The 16,657-nt window shown below is 48.4% G+C and overlaps 1 protein-coding gene across 1 annotated transcript in view; it reads right to left on the bottom strand.

Annotated features, from left to right (window-relative positions):
* Positions 1–12,959: 12,959 nt before the first annotated feature.
* Positions 12,960–16,657, bottom strand: part of Tmem131l (transmembrane 131 like) — a 118,830-nt gene continuing 115,132 nt past the window's right edge. The window contains exons 33-35 of the mRNA XM_041658848.1: positions 15,723–15,814; positions 14,444–14,583; positions 12,960–13,948 (exon numbers count right to left, since the gene is read on the bottom strand). Coding sequence (XP_041514782.1) covers positions 13,676–13,948; positions 14,444–14,583; positions 15,723–15,814 — 505 coding nt within the window. The 3' untranslated portion in view covers positions 12,960–13,675. The remainder of the gene's footprint in view (positions 13,949–14,443; positions 14,584–15,722; positions 15,815–16,657) is intronic.

Genomic DNA, 16,657 nt, shown 5'->3' with positions numbered 1-16,657 from the left:
TTTTTCTTTTACTGTCTCTTTAAAGACTTTACTATTTTTTTTAATCTATTATTTCTTTCCACGGCGGTCTGTACCATTTTCTTTTCCTTCTTGAGCCTACACACATTTTAAAACACTCTGGAACCTGTTTACAAATGTCCTTTTCCACCTGGACCTCTTTGACTGTATACCTCTAGTCTTTTTTGACCGCACCGAGCAAACTTTAAACTGCTAAGCTACACCTGGACCCTCCGCGTGGCTCTTAGCTGGTTCTGCCCACGTCCAGGTTGGTGAGTGCCAAGCCTGTCTTTCCTCTTGGGTCACTACTGGCCGTTCAGCTCTTTATCAGACCATTGGATGTTTTAGACAGGCAAAGAATCACAGTTTTACAGTTAAACAAATACAACATAAAAAAAAATACAACACGTCTTCACATCATTAAAACAAATGTTCCACAGCATAAACACATGTAACACACCTTAAAATAATATTCCACAACACTCCACACGTGTGGTTCACCGTGGAGAGTAATGCACGTCTGTTAGCTTGATTCTGGCCATCATTACACAACATATATGAATACTATTAAATATATGCAGTTTTTTGGGGGGGGGGGGATTTTCGAGACAGGGTTTCTCTGTAGCTTTGGTGCCTGTCCTGGAACTAGCTCTTGTAGACCAGGCTGGCCTCGAACTCACAGAGATCCGCCTGCCTCTGCCTCCCGAGTGCTGGGATTAAAGGCGTGTGCCACCACCGCCCCGGCTGCAATTTTTATTGGGCTGCAATTTTTATTGGGCTGCAATTTTTATTACACCATTAGAGCTATGCAATTTTCATCGCTCATACTTTAGTCAAGCTAAAAACAATGCAAAGACGTGCTGAAGGTTATAGAGTGGGCCAGTCAGAGTTGATGGGAGACAGCTTATCGCCTGTGATAGTCCATTCGTGAAAAGCAAGTTATAGTCACGCCCACTCTCAGGAGGCGGGGTTTACAAGAGCCTGTGCACGGAGAGGCAGGGATCATGGAGAACGCTGAAGTCACACTCAGTGCCCCATAATGATCCCAAGGAGCCAGTTCTACTGAGTGGAGACTCTAGTTTAGGAGCCCACGTAATCGTGGTCACGTGGCCTGTCCTTACCACAGCCCTTAGGGCCCACCTGACCACGGTCATATGACCTGTTCTTACCACAGTCCTACTGCGTGCCCTGAGAAATGAAACGCTTGGTAAGAGTGTTAACGACCTCTACAAACAAGCAAACGTGCACACGTTAGAGTATAGTAGGTACTAAGGAAGAATCAGGTGCCGGGGACAGAGGGACCGTGTGAGGATGGTGAAGCAATCACAGAGCATGCTGGGAATGCAGCCAGGTCCCCAGTGACGTTTTCATCGAGGTTTTCACTCAGCAACCCCTGCTAGTGTCAGCGGACCTCTGGCAGTGTAATCACCTGAGTCGTAGGGCCCCAGGTGGCTGCAACAGGGCAGGTCCTCCTTGGCTTTCCGTTGCTGTGATAAAACCCTGACCAGACCAGCTTGGAAAGGAACAAGTTTAGTACATCTTACAATGCAGATCATAGTTCCAGGAAGGGAAATCAGAGGCCGTGGAGGACTGGCGCTGACCAGTCTGCTCCCCAGTGCTTGCTCTGCTTCTTTTTTCTCATATCACCCAGGACCACCTGCCCAGACGCCACCCACATCCATGACTAATCAAGAAAATGTCCTATAGACAATCTGATGGAGGAAAACTCTCAGTTAAAGTTCCTCCTTCCCAGATGATTCTACCATATGTCAAAATGATAAAAAGAAAAAGCACTAACCGACCCACGGGCAATGATTACATGTATACATGCTTCAACCTAGAAACGACAGATGTGACTTCTGCTCAAATTCATTGTCTAAAGCAATACTACACAAGGAAGTAACCTCTCCCTGTGGGCCACAGTTAGGAAAGTCCCCTGACAAAGTAGTAGGTAGTGAACAGAGTATAGACGGTGTCACACGGATACCTAGGAAATGGGTGCTTCAGAGAAAACAGAGCTCACAAAGGCATGTCGGCCAGAGCATCCTCGGTGTCTGTGAGAGATGCAAGGAGGCAGTGCAGCCAATGGCGGGAATAAAGATGTGGGAGGAGAAGGCATGAGCCCCTTGTGCACTTCTGCATCTCTGAAAAGCTACAACCGGGTGCTGAGACAGAAGTATGAGATGGGTCCACATTTAGAAAAGGGCATTCACGGTTGTCTGTTTGCTTTCGCTTTTTGAGGAAATGTCACACTTTGTAGGCCAAGCTGCTCTGAAACTCACTGTGTAGACCAAGCAATCCTCCTGGCTCTGCCTCCCAAGTTCTGGGTTGCAGGTGTGAACCAATACCACCATCAGTGCTGCTCTTGTAGGAAAAGACTACCCTGACAGTCTGTCCTTCACATTAAAGCTTCTTGATCTGTGGTTGAGACTTTGTTGGGTGTATCAGGCCATCAGATCCGCACAGCAAGCATGCTCCCTCACTGAGCCATCTTGCCCACTTTTACCTGCCCAGCCGTCTTGCTGGAATTTTTCTGAACATCCTCCCACCAGCCAGCCAGTTTGTGAGGTTGGTCATTCAAAGCTGTAATTCAGGAAGGAACTCAAGGAGCCTGGCCAATACAGTGTGAGCAGAGGCTACGAGGTAATGGTAGCCTAGTGAGTCAGGACACTACACAACAGGGAGTGAGAGCCCTATGCCTGTGCCCCTTTTGGGGGCTAAGGATCCATGAGAACTAGCCAAGATCCCTCCCAACCAGGACTTGTGTGTCTCACAGGCACGATGCTGGGAGAAAAACAACCGGGAAGAAAAAGAGGCATCTGAACAGAGCTGTTCTAACAGTGCACGAGAGGCCATAGTTTATTCTCCTGGCTGCAAAAGGCACAGCTAAGTCCCTGTCAGCTGATGTAAGGCCACTAGCTCAGCAGGGTTTGACATCACAGCCAAGAGCTCACGGCCACATTGTCACCGCAGGGTGACTCATTGTCCCTGTGTCCCCAGTACTGTCCTGGTGTTAGTCAGAAAATCTTATATCCTGAGACGTGAGAGGCTGGTTACAGGCCAGTGTTGCCTCATTTTTTCTAGTAGGTTCTGCAGTCAGCCTTCCAGAGACTGGTGTGGTCTAAACGGATGGAGCATGAGATAAACTGAGGTTTCACATCCTCCTCTGCTTGTCTCTGGCAGGCTGTGTGGTCTTAGGGAAGTTGCTCAATATTTCAAAACACAGTGTGCACCACACACGCCTGTCAGCATCTCCTTCCCCGGCCAGGCACCCACTTCTGCGCCCCCGTGTGTGCTCTCAAAATCTCGTTCCCTCCCTGACCTCTCACTTTTCGTGTGTGGAGGTGGCCTTCCCAGGAGGGTCCTCCCCACCACTCTTCTCTGCTTACCCATCAGTCCTCAGGGCAGCAATCCCTCCATGCTCCCAGAAGCTCTGTCCTATTTTCTTTCTGGAAAAAAAATCTGGACTTGTTTATTTTTCTCTTTAAAACATGAATTATTATCTTAATTGTACAAATGTATGGGGCACAGTACGGCCAGCGGAGGTGTCTATACAGTGTGCCATGATCAATCAGGATCGTTTCCATCTTTTTCAACATTTTAAACACTGCTTGGTTGCTATTTAATAATTATATGTTTTTATGGGACACAGCATGGTGTTTCTACGCATGGATGCAGTGTGTACTGATCAAATCAGTATAATAGCATTTTTGTCTTATCTCTGTTTGGAGTCTTTCAGCTCATCCCTTCCCGTTACCATAAAACGTTTAGTAGGTTACTGTGAAGGATTCCCTTACCCCTGTATTATGCTTTAACACCTGATCTGAAGCTCCAGGGACAGCTGAGAGTCCTGCTTGACCGTCTTTGACACAAACACCAGGTATCTGCTGATAGATTGGGGTGGAGCCATGACATCAGGGTATTGGGTGTCTATCACTTTATGAAACCCTGGTGAGGGAATCGCGGCCTTTCCTCTGTCTGCTGTGCCTGATGTTGGGGACCCATGTGTTCTCCCAGTTTCAAGTCACCACAATAAATTTATAGGGTGTCTTCTTTCTACTGCCAGGAATAAGTCACTCATCAGTCTGTGCCGGATAAGAAGTTCCTGACTGTGGAGTTGCTGGGTCCACTCAAGTTGCTACAGTCCCGCCCTTTTTTTAAAAACAGAACCAAAGGCTGCTTATAAAATGGGATCACTCAAGGCAAGGCACGGCCTGTAAAAACCCATTTTCATACAATATGGGGTTGTCTAGAGCATGCACACACTTGTGTGTGTGCACACATATGTGCGCTCTCTCACACACAACAACGGGAAAGAGGCACACCCTGCATGGCTGCAAGATTACATATATGTCAACAACGAGTCCCATCACATCCTAAGACTGTAATGGAGGACTACCAAGACAGCTCAGTGACACACACTTGCCACCAAGCTTAACAGAGTGAGCTCCATCCGTGGAATCCCCCTGGTGGACAGAGAGAATCACCTCCAGTGTGTTGTCCTCTGACCCCTGAACAAACACTGTGGCAAGCGTGCAACCCCTTCTCCCCCTGAGACATATTCAAAATACGAAATTTTAAAAATAAAGATCGTAACAGGGCTGGACAATTCTGTCTCCTAGTGACTTGACAGAATAGCTGTGTGATCACAGGGCAGTGCAGCCGCTCATGCAGTGAGGACCAGTCCCCCCTCATCCCCCCCCCCCCAATGCTAAGAAGCCCCGCGTGTGCAACTGCGCACAGCTCACAGCACTCACGATGAAGAAACGACTTTGCTACAGATGAGTTAGAGGTCGTTATCAACACAGCATGCCACGGGCGCACCAGCCGCACCCTCACGCATCTGGTGTTTACTGGGTCTCTTGATTGATTATTGTACACTCTCCTGCTTTGTGTAAGTGCCTTATAGCAACAGTCTTTCTCAGGTTACAACCCTGCTGTTGACTGATGCGTGGCTGGTCACCAAATGCTATGTGCTTTAGAGTGGTTATTTTACAAAGGAGTTTAGCATTTTTCGGTGACTTCTGTTCAGTCATTGTGACTCCGCGTGCTGGGCTTGAACCTGGCTGGACCCAGCTCTGCATGACTGTATTGCTGAAGGACTTTTTCCCATCCTGAGATGTTGGTGGAAAGGTCACATTTTACTTCACTGTTGTGGAGTGTTTGATCCCAGGATTGCAGTGGCCGGTCTGTTCCTTCTGTTGTTTTAGGCTTTTTAAATTATTTGTTAAAGTATTAGAGCTAATGTGGGCAGCATGCATGCAGAGGTCAGAGGACAACTTTGTAGAGTTAGCTCTCTCTTCCCCCAGTATGTGGGTTCTGGGGACTAAATTCAGCTCACCATATTTGCATGTGAAGCATCTCTACCAACTGAGCCACCCTGCCAGCAACATTTCACCACCATGAGTGAGAAGAATGTGCTCAGATGAAGTCTCACAGGGCACATGTGAAGGTGTGTTTGCAGTTTTTTAAATTATTTTTATTTTTTTTAACTTCTAAAAGATTTCCCTTGCCAATAACTGGTCCATGGGGCTGGGGAAACAGCTCAGAGGGTAAAGTGCATTCAGATCCCCAGGACCCACGTAAATGTCAGGTAGATGTGGCAGCCTGCCTGCAATCTCAGTGCTTGGGAGGCTGGGATGAGGGATCCCTACAAGTTGGATAGACTAGCCTGATCAGTGAGCTCTAGGCTCAGCTGAGAGAGCCTGCCTCAGCCCAATCAGTGAGCTCTAGGTTCAGCTGAGAGAGCCTGCCTCAGTAAATAACTGGAAAGCAACTGAGATTGAAGAAGTTACCCATCTCACGTTCTGACCTCCGCAGATATATGTGTATACATGCATGTACACATAGCCACACCCAGGTAAACATGTACTTACACAAACACACATACCACACCCATTGACACATGCAAGTTGTGTGAAGATGTTAAAACAATTGGCTGGAATCCAAGTATATTTTGTTTTATTAGATCTTATTCCAACAGAAGCTTTGAACTGTTCAAATGTCAGAGGGCTGGGGATAAAGCTCGTCAGGAGAGCTTGCCTAGCACGGACAGAGCCTTGGGTTCAACTTCCAGCACTGCAAAGTAAACATTCCAATGTCTGGGTCACAAAAAACAAAAAAAAAACAAAAAAAAAAAACAACTTTGGATATAGAACTGGAGTCTGCAAGAGAACCATGGAAGATCCATTTGACAAAGCAGTTTTCTCCAGGCGCATCCTCTTGATGAACTGGAATTAGAACGCACGAGTTGTGTATGAGGACTGTCCTCTGTTTAGAGACCTTGCTGTGTGCCCTTCATCCCAGCCACGTCACCACCACATACCTCAGTTTACGGGACTTCACTGGGGGCCGTATTCCAAAGCTGCACTTTTCCCTTGGCCTTTAAATGGTGCACTTTACAGCCTGAAGCAAACTTTATGAGGACTTTAAAATTTGTTTTTAAGATACTGTTCACCATTGTTAAATAAAATTCCCCTAAGATTTAATTAAAGGTTTCGGGGAACAGAGGGGGTAGGAGCCGTAAACATGCTCATAATAGAGATGCCTTCCCCATAAAGGAGGGAGAAAAACCCCAAACAAGCGGGAATCTCGTGGAATCCTGCTCACAGCGGCACTGCGACCTCTACGTACAGTACCATGCGGAGCCCCTTGCCTGCCCCCAGCATTGCCTGTGAAGTTCTCTTACAACTGCTCTGTTGGTGGTGGTTTGTTTTGTTTTTGTTTTCTGGGATACAACTTTACTACCTAGCCCAAGCTGGCCTTGAATTTATAATTCTCCTGCCTCAATCTCTTGAGTGCTGGAAATACAGAGGAATGCCACCATGCCTAGCTTTCACAGTAAATTCTAGAGATTTCCTGGTATAGTAGACGTCCGGTTATCCTCAAGAGGTATAGTTTAAGAAAAAAGCTCGTGTGTGGTGTGTGTAGTACGTGTGTAGTGTGTGATGTATGGTATGTGTGTGTGGTGTGGTGTGCTTGTGTGTGTAGTATGTGTGTAGTGTGTGTGATATGTTTGTGTGTGGTATTTGTGTGGTGTGTGTGTGTGTAGTATGTGTGTAGTGTGTGTGATGTTTGTGTGTGGTGTTTGTGTGTGGTGTGTGTGTGTAGTATGTGTGTAGTGTGTGTGATGTTTGTGTGTGGTGTTTGTGTGTGGTGTGTGTGTGTGTAGTATGTGTGTAGTGTGTGTGATATGTTTGTGTGTGGTGTTTGTGTGGTGTGTGTGTGTGTAGTATGTGTGGTGTTTGTGTGTGGTGTGTGTGTGTGTAGTATGTGTGGTGTTTGTGTGTGGTGTGTGTGTGTAGTATGTGTGTAGTGTGTGTGGTATTTGTGTGTGGTGTGTGTGTGGTGTTTGTGTGTGGTGTGTGTGTGGTGTTTGTGTGTGGTGTGTGTAGTATGTGTGTGTGTGTGTAGTGTGTGTGATATGTTTGTGTGTGGTGTTTGTGTGTGGTGTTTGTGTGTGGTGTGTGTAGTATGTGTGTGTGTAGTGTGTGTGATATGTTTGTGTGTGGTGTTTGTGTGTGTTGTGTGTAGTATGTGTGTAGTGTGTGTAGTGTGTGTGTGTAGTGTGTGTGATATGTTTGTGTGTGGTGTGTGTGTGGTGTTTGTGTGTGGTGTGTGTAGTGTGTGTGTGTGTGTAGTGTGTGTGATATGTTTGTGTGTGGTGTTTGTGTGTGGTGTTTGTATGTGGTGTGTGTGTGTGGTGTGTGTGTGGTGTTTGTGTGTGGTGTGTGTGTGTGGTGTGTGTGTGGTGTTTGTGTGTGGTGTGTGTGTGTGGTGTGTGTGTGGTGTGTGTGTGTGGTGTGTGTGTGGTGTGTGTGTGGTGTGTGTAGTATGTGTGTGTGTGTGTGTAGTGTGTGTGATATGTTTGTGTGTGGTGTTTGTGTGTGGTGTGTGTGTAGTATGTGTGTAGTATGTGTGTAGTATGTGTGTAGTGTGTGTGGTGTTTGTGTGTGTGTGTGTATGCACATGCTATGGCATATGTGTGGAGGTCAGAGAACAACTTCGGGAATTCGGGAATTCACTTCTCTCTCTTCCTTGCTGAGGCAGTGTCACCGCCTTTGTGTTTCTGCTGCTTCCCTGTGACTTGGCCACTGTGAACTTCTGGCTGATTCCCCCGTCTCCGCCCCCATCTTGCTGTAGGGATTACAGATGTCCAATACCACATCCTACTTACACATTTTTACTATGTTGATTTGCGTGTGTACGTGTGTTCAAGGCACATGTGTGGAGGTCAGAGGATAACCTGCAGGACTCTCTTCCCAGACGTGGCCTTACTCACCGAGACATCACAGAGGCCCACATCCTAATTTTTATGTGACTTTGAGGGATCAACCTCGGGTCACCAGGCTTGCAGGGCAAGCACTTCTACCCACTGAGCTGCTAGCCTCTCTCAAGGGATCCATTCTGACACCCCCATAGACGCTGGAAGTGGCAGGGCACCGAAACACACACAGTTCCCCTTACCGCGCTGCCGCGCTGCATCAGCACCAGAGCCACTGCATCAGCACCAGAGCCGCTGCATCAGCACCAGAGCCGCTGCTCCGTCCACCCTCTGGACCCTGTGACCTCCTGCATCACGACTCCTCCTGATTCAGGTAGAATCCGCGTGTTGTGTGGGAGAACAGGCAAGTCCCACATTTGTATTACAGGCGTGGCGTGGCCTGACTAAACACGCCAAAGGTGGGGACTTTCTTGGTCACAGATGAATGGTCTCATTTTCCCGTCTGCTAAACTATTACCTCATGAGCAGAGTGGAACAATCTCCAGAAGGTTCCATCTTACCATTTACAACCACAAAATGATTATGACCTTTTACTACAGACCTGGTGGTCTGTAACACTTCTGCCCAGAGTCAGACATCGGCTGATCAGAACGGCCACGCTCCAGTCCTGACAGAGGAAGGTCATTGGCCAATAAAGAAACTGCTTGGCCCTGTGGGTGGAGTAAACAGAACAAAATGCTGGGAGGAAGAGGAAGTGAGGTCAGAGTCTCGACAGCTCTCCTCTCGGGAGCAGACGCCTGAGAGAGATGCCATGCCCCGCTCCTGGGATGAAGCTCTGACCCAGGATGGACATAGGCTAGAATCTTCCTGGTAAGCGCACCTTGGGGTGCCATACACAGATGATTAGAAATGGGCTAAATTAATATGTGAGAATTAGCCTAGAAGAGAATGGGCCAAGCAGTGTTTAAATGAATACAGTTTGTGTGTTGTTATTTCGGGCATAAGCTAGCCAATCAGGCAGCCGGGGTGCTGGGGACGCAGCCCCGCCGCTCCTTATTACTACACAGTCCCTCATCTGCAGGGCAAGAACCAAAAGGTGGGCAGATCCTGTATAAAAACCAGCCACACCCCACCGTCTAGAGGTGGCCGATTCTTCTCCACTACCCTGGTCCTGCTCCCCTGCTGGGTAGCCAACAAACTTGGCTTTTCCTATTCTGTTCTGACCTGAATGAATCCATTCACTGCCCACGTGTGGATGCACCATAGAATGATGTGGAGGCATTTAGTCTGATACCCAGGTATGCTTGCTAATGGTGGTAGACCAGATGCCCCGGGGCAACAGGATAATTCCTATTCCCAGCAGGACAGAGGGGAAAGGCATCAGAGTTCATTATGTTACTCAGAACAGTATGAAGTATTCTGGAATTTTCCACTGAATAGTCCTGACCACAGTTGACCCCCAGTTTACAGAAAACACAGACTGTGAGATTGCGAATAAGGGAGACCAGTGTCCCTGGCAGAGCAGTGGTTCTCCACTGTGGGATGTGACCCCTTTGGGGATCACATATCAGACATTTATATTATGATTCACAGCAGTAGCAAATTACAGTTATAAGGAATAAGAAAATAATCTTACGGTTGGGGGGTGGTCCACACTCTTGTAGCATTTGACATAGGCAGAAGGATGGCCCAGAGAGTTGTTCCCTGTACCTGGATCCTATGACTGTGTATAGAAAAGACCAAGTTAAACTAAGAACCTTGAGCCATGGACGATCCAGGAGACCCACTCCAGTACAGGGTCCTCAAGCAGGAGAACCTTGCCTGCCTGCGGTCAGAGTAACAGGTGTAGCCATAGAAGCAGAGAGAGACAGAGGCTCCTCTGAGGCGCTGAAGACAGATTCACCGCTTTTCTAATCCATAGCAGCAAAGTCCAAATTCCTCCAGACAAACAAGATACAGCCCATCACAGTAAGCCCCACTCCCGGTACCATCTTCTCTTAGTTAAGGCTTCTGGTGCTGTGAAGAGACACCATGGCCAGGACAACTCTCATGAGGAAAACATTTAACCGAGGGGGCTCACTAACAGCTTCAGAGGTTCAGTCCTTTATCATCATACCAGCGAGCATGGCAGATGCGGTGCTGGAGAAGTAGCTGAGACTGAGAGGCCTACATCTCCCAGGCAACAGGAAATGGTCTGAGGGTCACACTGAGCAAAGACCGAGCAAGAGAGACCTCAAAGCCCGCTCCCACAATGACATACTTCCTCCAGCAAGGCCACGCCTCCTAGTAGTGCCACCCCTTATGAGCATATGGGGCCAATTACTTTCAAACCACGACAGTGATCACAACAATCACTTACAGGTGTACCTATCAGCTTTCTCTTAGTTGATTCCAGATACTGTCACATTGATAAGCAAGATGATAAGCAAGATTACACCCCCCCCCCAGTCTTCCTGAAGACCTGCCAAGGTTTAGAATTAACAAGATTCTGGTAGACACATGGGTGTACACTAACAAAATTCTGCTAGACAACATGGGTATACTTTGACAAGATTCTGCTAGACACCACGGGTATACATTAACAAGATCCTGCTAGACACCACGGGTATACATTAACAAAATTCTGCTAGACACTATGGGTATACATTAACAAGATTCTGCTAGACACCACGGGTATACATTACCTGCTACTGTTTTTCCCTCATCACATATTGTTTTTGTTTTCATACCTTCTATTCAGGAAAACTAAAGAAAAGCAATTAGCATTTAACAGGCCATACTACTCTGGTTATACAAAAAACATAGCTAAAAATAGTTGGAAAAGATTAGTGCTTTTTCAAGTTTAAGAATATTTTTATATAATAGTTCCTTGATTTTTTTTTTTTTTTTTTTTGGTGTGTGTGTGTGCTTGCTTCTCATGTTTTGGACAAAGAATACAGAACACAGTTTAGTTGGAAAGTAGAAAAAGAGAATTAACTATATTTAATTAATAGTGGTGACCTAGAAAGACTTTGGGGATTGTGAATGTTTTATTATCCCTGTTTTCAAACGGAGTAAACAGACGACAGAAAGGCTGGAAATACTGAGTGGACTCTGAAGGACACAGGAAGCCTTCATAATGAAGTTCTGAGTGGCCGCTGTCCCCATTTTACAGAGGAAGACATGGTACAGAGAGATCACAGGTGAGCAGCAGGCAGGACAGGCAGAAAGGCAGGGAGAAGGCAGGCCAGGTCCTCCTGCCCAACCTCCTGCTGCTATCACTGGGCCTACTTCGCTTGACCACAGCAGCCCCTTCTGGATGACCTTCAGATTAACACTGGTTCCTTCCTGCACTTGAGGAAAACCCATCCTTCTTTTGGCCTTCTATATCCTTCTGCTGTGACCCCCTAGACCAGTAAGCCCAGCTACCCCAGGGCCCTGCCTCTGTTTTCGCTGTTTCCACTGCGAACCTGTGCCCACTGACCATGGCACACCGGCTTTCTTGGGGTTTAAAGTTTTTACCTCAAATGCACCTGGGAGACTTTCCCTGATGAGACTTTCCCTGATGACTTCAAAGTGGCTGCTGCCCAATGCTCCCATGCCAACACATGCCCTACAGACCCTCAGATCGCTGTCTCAATCCTTGAGTGTTTTCGGCCCTGTTCTGCTTCTGGGAGGTAGCAGCACAGCAGGAAGGCATCTTATTCTTTGCAAGTTCAGCCTGTCTGTGGTGTCCACAGCCCCAGAGACAGCTCCCAGCCCTAAGAAGCTGCTGGAAAAAAAAATGAAAAGTAACTTCCAATTTATTTTAGTCTTAAGGTTAAAGATCCAATAAAAGTGAAGTTTTTATTTTGCACATATAATAGAACAAAAAAAAGTTCCGTGTTTTCTCGGTTTCCTGGTGGGGAATTGAGATGATGAACACATAAAACTGAATCAGAGAAGCAGTCCTGGGCAGCACAAACATCTAACGTCAGTGTGGACCTGATGCTGGGATTGCATTGGGGCTCTTCTTCCACCCCAAAATGTTTCCACTGTGGTAGAGATACATAACATAACGTTCCCCACTTTTAACCAATTTAACTGTGTTTTAATTCATGGGCATTATCTGTACAGAAACTGTCATCCCAAACAGGAACTGTATCATTCACACGCTCCCTGCCTTCCTCTCAGCCAAGGAGCTACGGTTCTCCTGCCGATCCCTCTGCCGATCCCGCTGGCCATCCCTGGGCCCTCAGGGGCACACCTGGCCAGCACTTACCTGGCCTATTCCGCTCAGCATAACGCTTTCAAAGCTCACCCTTGCGGCATGCATTGATGCCACTCCTAGCTAAGACAGGAAGTAGTCTGTGTCTTGAATGTACCATGGTTTATTGCTGCCCATAAACACGTGTGCTGTTTCTACTTGGTTGTTTTGTTTTTTTTCTTTCTTTCTTTTTTTGTGACTAATGCCAGGGACACGGGTATTAAGGTATTAAAGTCCTTGTCTCTCATTCTCTAGAAGCAAAATTAAACATAAGAATAAATGAACAGTATTCAGCCCTGGAGGATCCTAACGCGGCGACCAGAGGACTCCCCAGAACTCCAAGTCCAGAAGGCTTTGTCTCCCCAAAAGGGTAGCCCTGAGCGTGTACGCCATTCTGTCTCCCTTTGGGGCTCCCTACCCAACCACAGTAACGGGAACTCGCTGCAGACGAACAAGGACAGCCCCTCACTCACAAGCCACTCCAACCGGAATCTCCAACAAAGACAAAGTGAATATAAAAATAAGCTTTTATTCAAAGTTGAAAATGTTTCCAAAGTTTACACATACTGCCACTTCCGAGGAGGCTTCTGGCACCAGTGAAAAGCAGAGAAGCTGCTTTGTCAACAGCGCCCACTCCCCTGGGCACCAGTGCTGAGGGACGCCCACTTCCCGGAAGTCCAACACTGACTCCCACTCCCCTGGGCACCAGTGCTGAGGGACGCCCACTTCCCGGACGTCCTAGCAAGGGCCAGGGCAGCTGACACCACAGGACAACAGAAAACAGCACCTTCCCTGAAACACCTCCACCAGGGCAGGGACTTCCTTCTGGGGGGCCTTTCTTCCAGCCTTCATCTTACTGGCTTCAGGGACAGCCTACAAGGTCCTCCTTGAGAGCAGTGACCGCCAGAGACATTGCTGGACTAAGTCAAATTTTCTGCAATGTCCCCAGGGGTCTGACGCTTGGACAGAAGTCACAGCCGCTCCCTGGCCCCTTCCTGCACGGTGGAAGCTTTGATCCCGGGATGCCAAGTCCCTGGCGCTCATTTGTGAAGGGTTAAAAAAACAAGCACCCAGATTTAAAAAAACAAAACCAAACAAACAAACATTTATTTTTTTTTTTATATAAAAGTGCCAAAATATCCACCAATGTCGTACTCTAATCTCAACAACCAGTTTACTAGGCATCAAAACGCAAGGCCCTTTATTGGCACCGCTCAGAGCCGACTCCCTCACGCGTTTCCGCAGTAGCTGGAGTCCCGGGACAGGGGGAAGCTGGCGCTGCGATTCGCCGTGCTAGTCCAGATGTCCAGGTTCATGTAGGCACGGAACGGGTTAAACCCCGGGTAGTACTCCTTGCACATGACCTGGTTTTCCATGTGGGCCGAATGTTCCGTGGTGGGGCTGATGGGACAGCAGCTTTCATACACGTCGCTTTGTGGGGCCCAGATGGAACCAAAAAGTCCAGACATGGGAGACAGACTTCGGGTGCGGGTGAGGTAGGACTGAAGTGGAAATGAGGAAGGGGAAAAAAGAGCAAAAGGGTTAAAAATCAAGAAGGGGATTTCAAGGTACAACACGGAGACAGCCCAGACACCCAGGGGATGCGGCCGTGTCCTGTCTACCCCGTTACCCCAGAGCTGTGCAAGTGTCCCAAACATTCTGGGTTGTTCTAGGAGGCTATGACAGTTTCATGTACTTGATTAAGTCTACTTTCAATCCAGAGGGCTCAGCCATGTCCTTCGTGTGAAAAAAAAAATGTGGGGGTGGACATGAGAAGGAAAAGTGTTGGGCAGTCCTGACTGACCCGTGAAACTCCTGTTCAGACTCACTTCCTGCCCGGTCTGCAGGCCCCCACCATCTGTCTACACGGATGCTTCATGATGCTGCCACTGCTCTTGTGTGTGAACCCCACCAGCTCTGCCTGAGGGGAACTCACTGCTGGAAGGAGCAAGGAACAAGCGCAGGGAAGGGAAAAGAGAGGGGAGAGCGGCACTCACTGGAGAGTTGACGAAACTGGTGTGCTCCCAGGCAGTGGGGTCGCCGGCTGGGGAGTTCCAGGTAGAATGAGTGCTGTGGCCAACGAAGTCGGTCTGAACTTTGGAGGGGCAGGGGAAGCCATTGGTGTAATTCATGTTTTCTGTGAGGAGGGGAGGAGGAATGCGTTCACAAAGCGCTGAGCTATCACTCCCGGATGGAACACTTTCTGGGATTTACTACACGGGAGTCCCGTGTGCGTCCCCACCGGTTAAGACACACCACCTGGTCGGGCTAAGGTGTCTGTACTGGCTCATTTCATGGGATATTTCTAATGTGCAAAATTTACCGAGAAGTGAACAGTCCAAAATCCTTACCCACCCTTAACGCCCCCAAGACGCACAGTGCGGGTCATGGAGTCCCAGCCCACTCTGTTCATCACCTGCCCCTCCAACTTCAGCCACCAGCATGTGTACCACACAGCCCCCGGTAAAGTCACTGTAAACCAAGTACTTCCAGATATCACCAAGGAAATCCTAGGAAGAAAGTTATCCAAGTGCCCCCTTGTGGTGTGCCTGCAGTGATACATGTGTCAGAACCGAGAACAGGGATGCAGGACTTCCTTAGTCCTTGCTGGGCAAGGCAGTATCAGCAGAACTCCTGGTCCAACTGTTTCCTTCAGTTTCCAGGTGATCATGGAAATCCCCTGACTCTTAGGTTACCGACTGTGGCATACGATTTGAGGCCGAGCATCTCTAAGTATCCACTATTCCTGCTCCTGGCCCCTTTCCCTCCTCCTGCTGGGCTTCCCACACCACTGGGGTAGAGAAAGGAGTCTGTACCCCATAGGAAACTTGCCAGCTGAAGAGTGCCCAGCTGCCCGACACACAAACCACCCTGTTAGGGCTACAGAGACAGAAACAGCTAAGTTTTACCTAATTAACAGGACCAAGTGGGGTACGATTACACATGGAAGCCCCAGGTATCAGAATGAGGGCTGCTGGGGAGGGGGGTCATTCAAAATCACCTCTTTCGGCGTGCACAAGTGGACCCAAGCAGCAGCCTCCTGAAGGATTGGCTCCTTCATGGTGAGTTGCTACGGTAAGCGCCCAACCCTTGCCTTGACTCTGACTCTGGGAAGGAAGGATCACCCCGTCTGCTCAATGTAGGGTGAGCACACACCTCTTGCCCTGACTTTAGGAAGGAAGGATCACCCCGTCTGCTCATTGTAGGGTGAGCACACACCTCTTGCCCTGACTCTGGGAAGGAAGGAGTGCTGCTGGCACTGGTCGGGGGCTTTACCTTCTGGAAAGGCATTGTAGTCGTTCAGTTCCAGCGGGCAGTACAAGTTGGGAAACTGGCCCTCACAGGATGCGCTCCAATCAATGAAACTGCTACAACAAACAAACACAAACAAGGTCTCGTTTCAAAACCAGGGACCAAGAGATCAGGTAAAGACAGAGGCAGTAGCTCTGCTGCCCTACGCTTTCCTCTGGCTTGTCTTCCTGTCAATGCCGGTCCACCTTCAGGATAGTGGGCTGGGTCAAGGGCAAGCTGCCCTCCACAGAACCTGGCTGCAGCTTTCGTAGTACCATGGAAAGACAAGGGGATACCTCAGTATCTCAGTACACATCTGAGGGGCTTCACCGTGTCGGTTCTGCCAACCGCAGTCCAGCTGTCCCTCAGAACACAAGCAGCACTCAGCTTGGAAAAGTCTCCATTACAGCCTGGGGCTGGGATGGCGACCACTACAGACTAGACGCTCCTTATGGACATAGGCAGGAATACTGTTGCAATGAGCTAAACCATGCCTTCAAGCAGACCCTGTGACGACAGAATGTCACGTTTGCCAAGCCCCCTGACGAACACAATACTGTATGGCACATGGAAGCAGCTGCTACTGTGTCTCAATTTTCTGATGCCAGGACCTTGGACCAGGTTAGTTTGTAAATATGTTCAAGGATGAGGCATGGGGCCAGGCGGTGGTGTCGCACGCCTTTAATCCCAGCACTAGGGAGGCAGAGGCAGGTCGAGCTCTGTGAGGTCGAGGCCAGCCTGGTCTACAGGCTCCGTAGCTACACAGAGAAACTGAAAAGAAAAATAATAAATAAATAAAGAATGCGCCACGGGAAGATGAAGATCTGCCAGAGAGTAGGAAATGTGAACATCTTTAAACATGTCCTATGCATGAAGTCATGAAGTCAGCCTACGGAGGAAAGTCTGGTGGGGCCGCCTGA

The sequence above is a fragment of the Microtus oregoni genome, unplaced genomic scaffold (assembly GCF_018167655.1).
Source record: "Microtus oregoni isolate MIOR12 unplaced genomic scaffold, Mior012 000010F_ref0000083, whole genome shotgun sequence".
Taxonomy (NCBI): domain Eukaryota; kingdom Metazoa; phylum Chordata; class Mammalia; order Rodentia; family Cricetidae; genus Microtus; species Microtus oregoni.
This window is presented reverse-complemented; position numbering and strand designations above follow the sequence as displayed.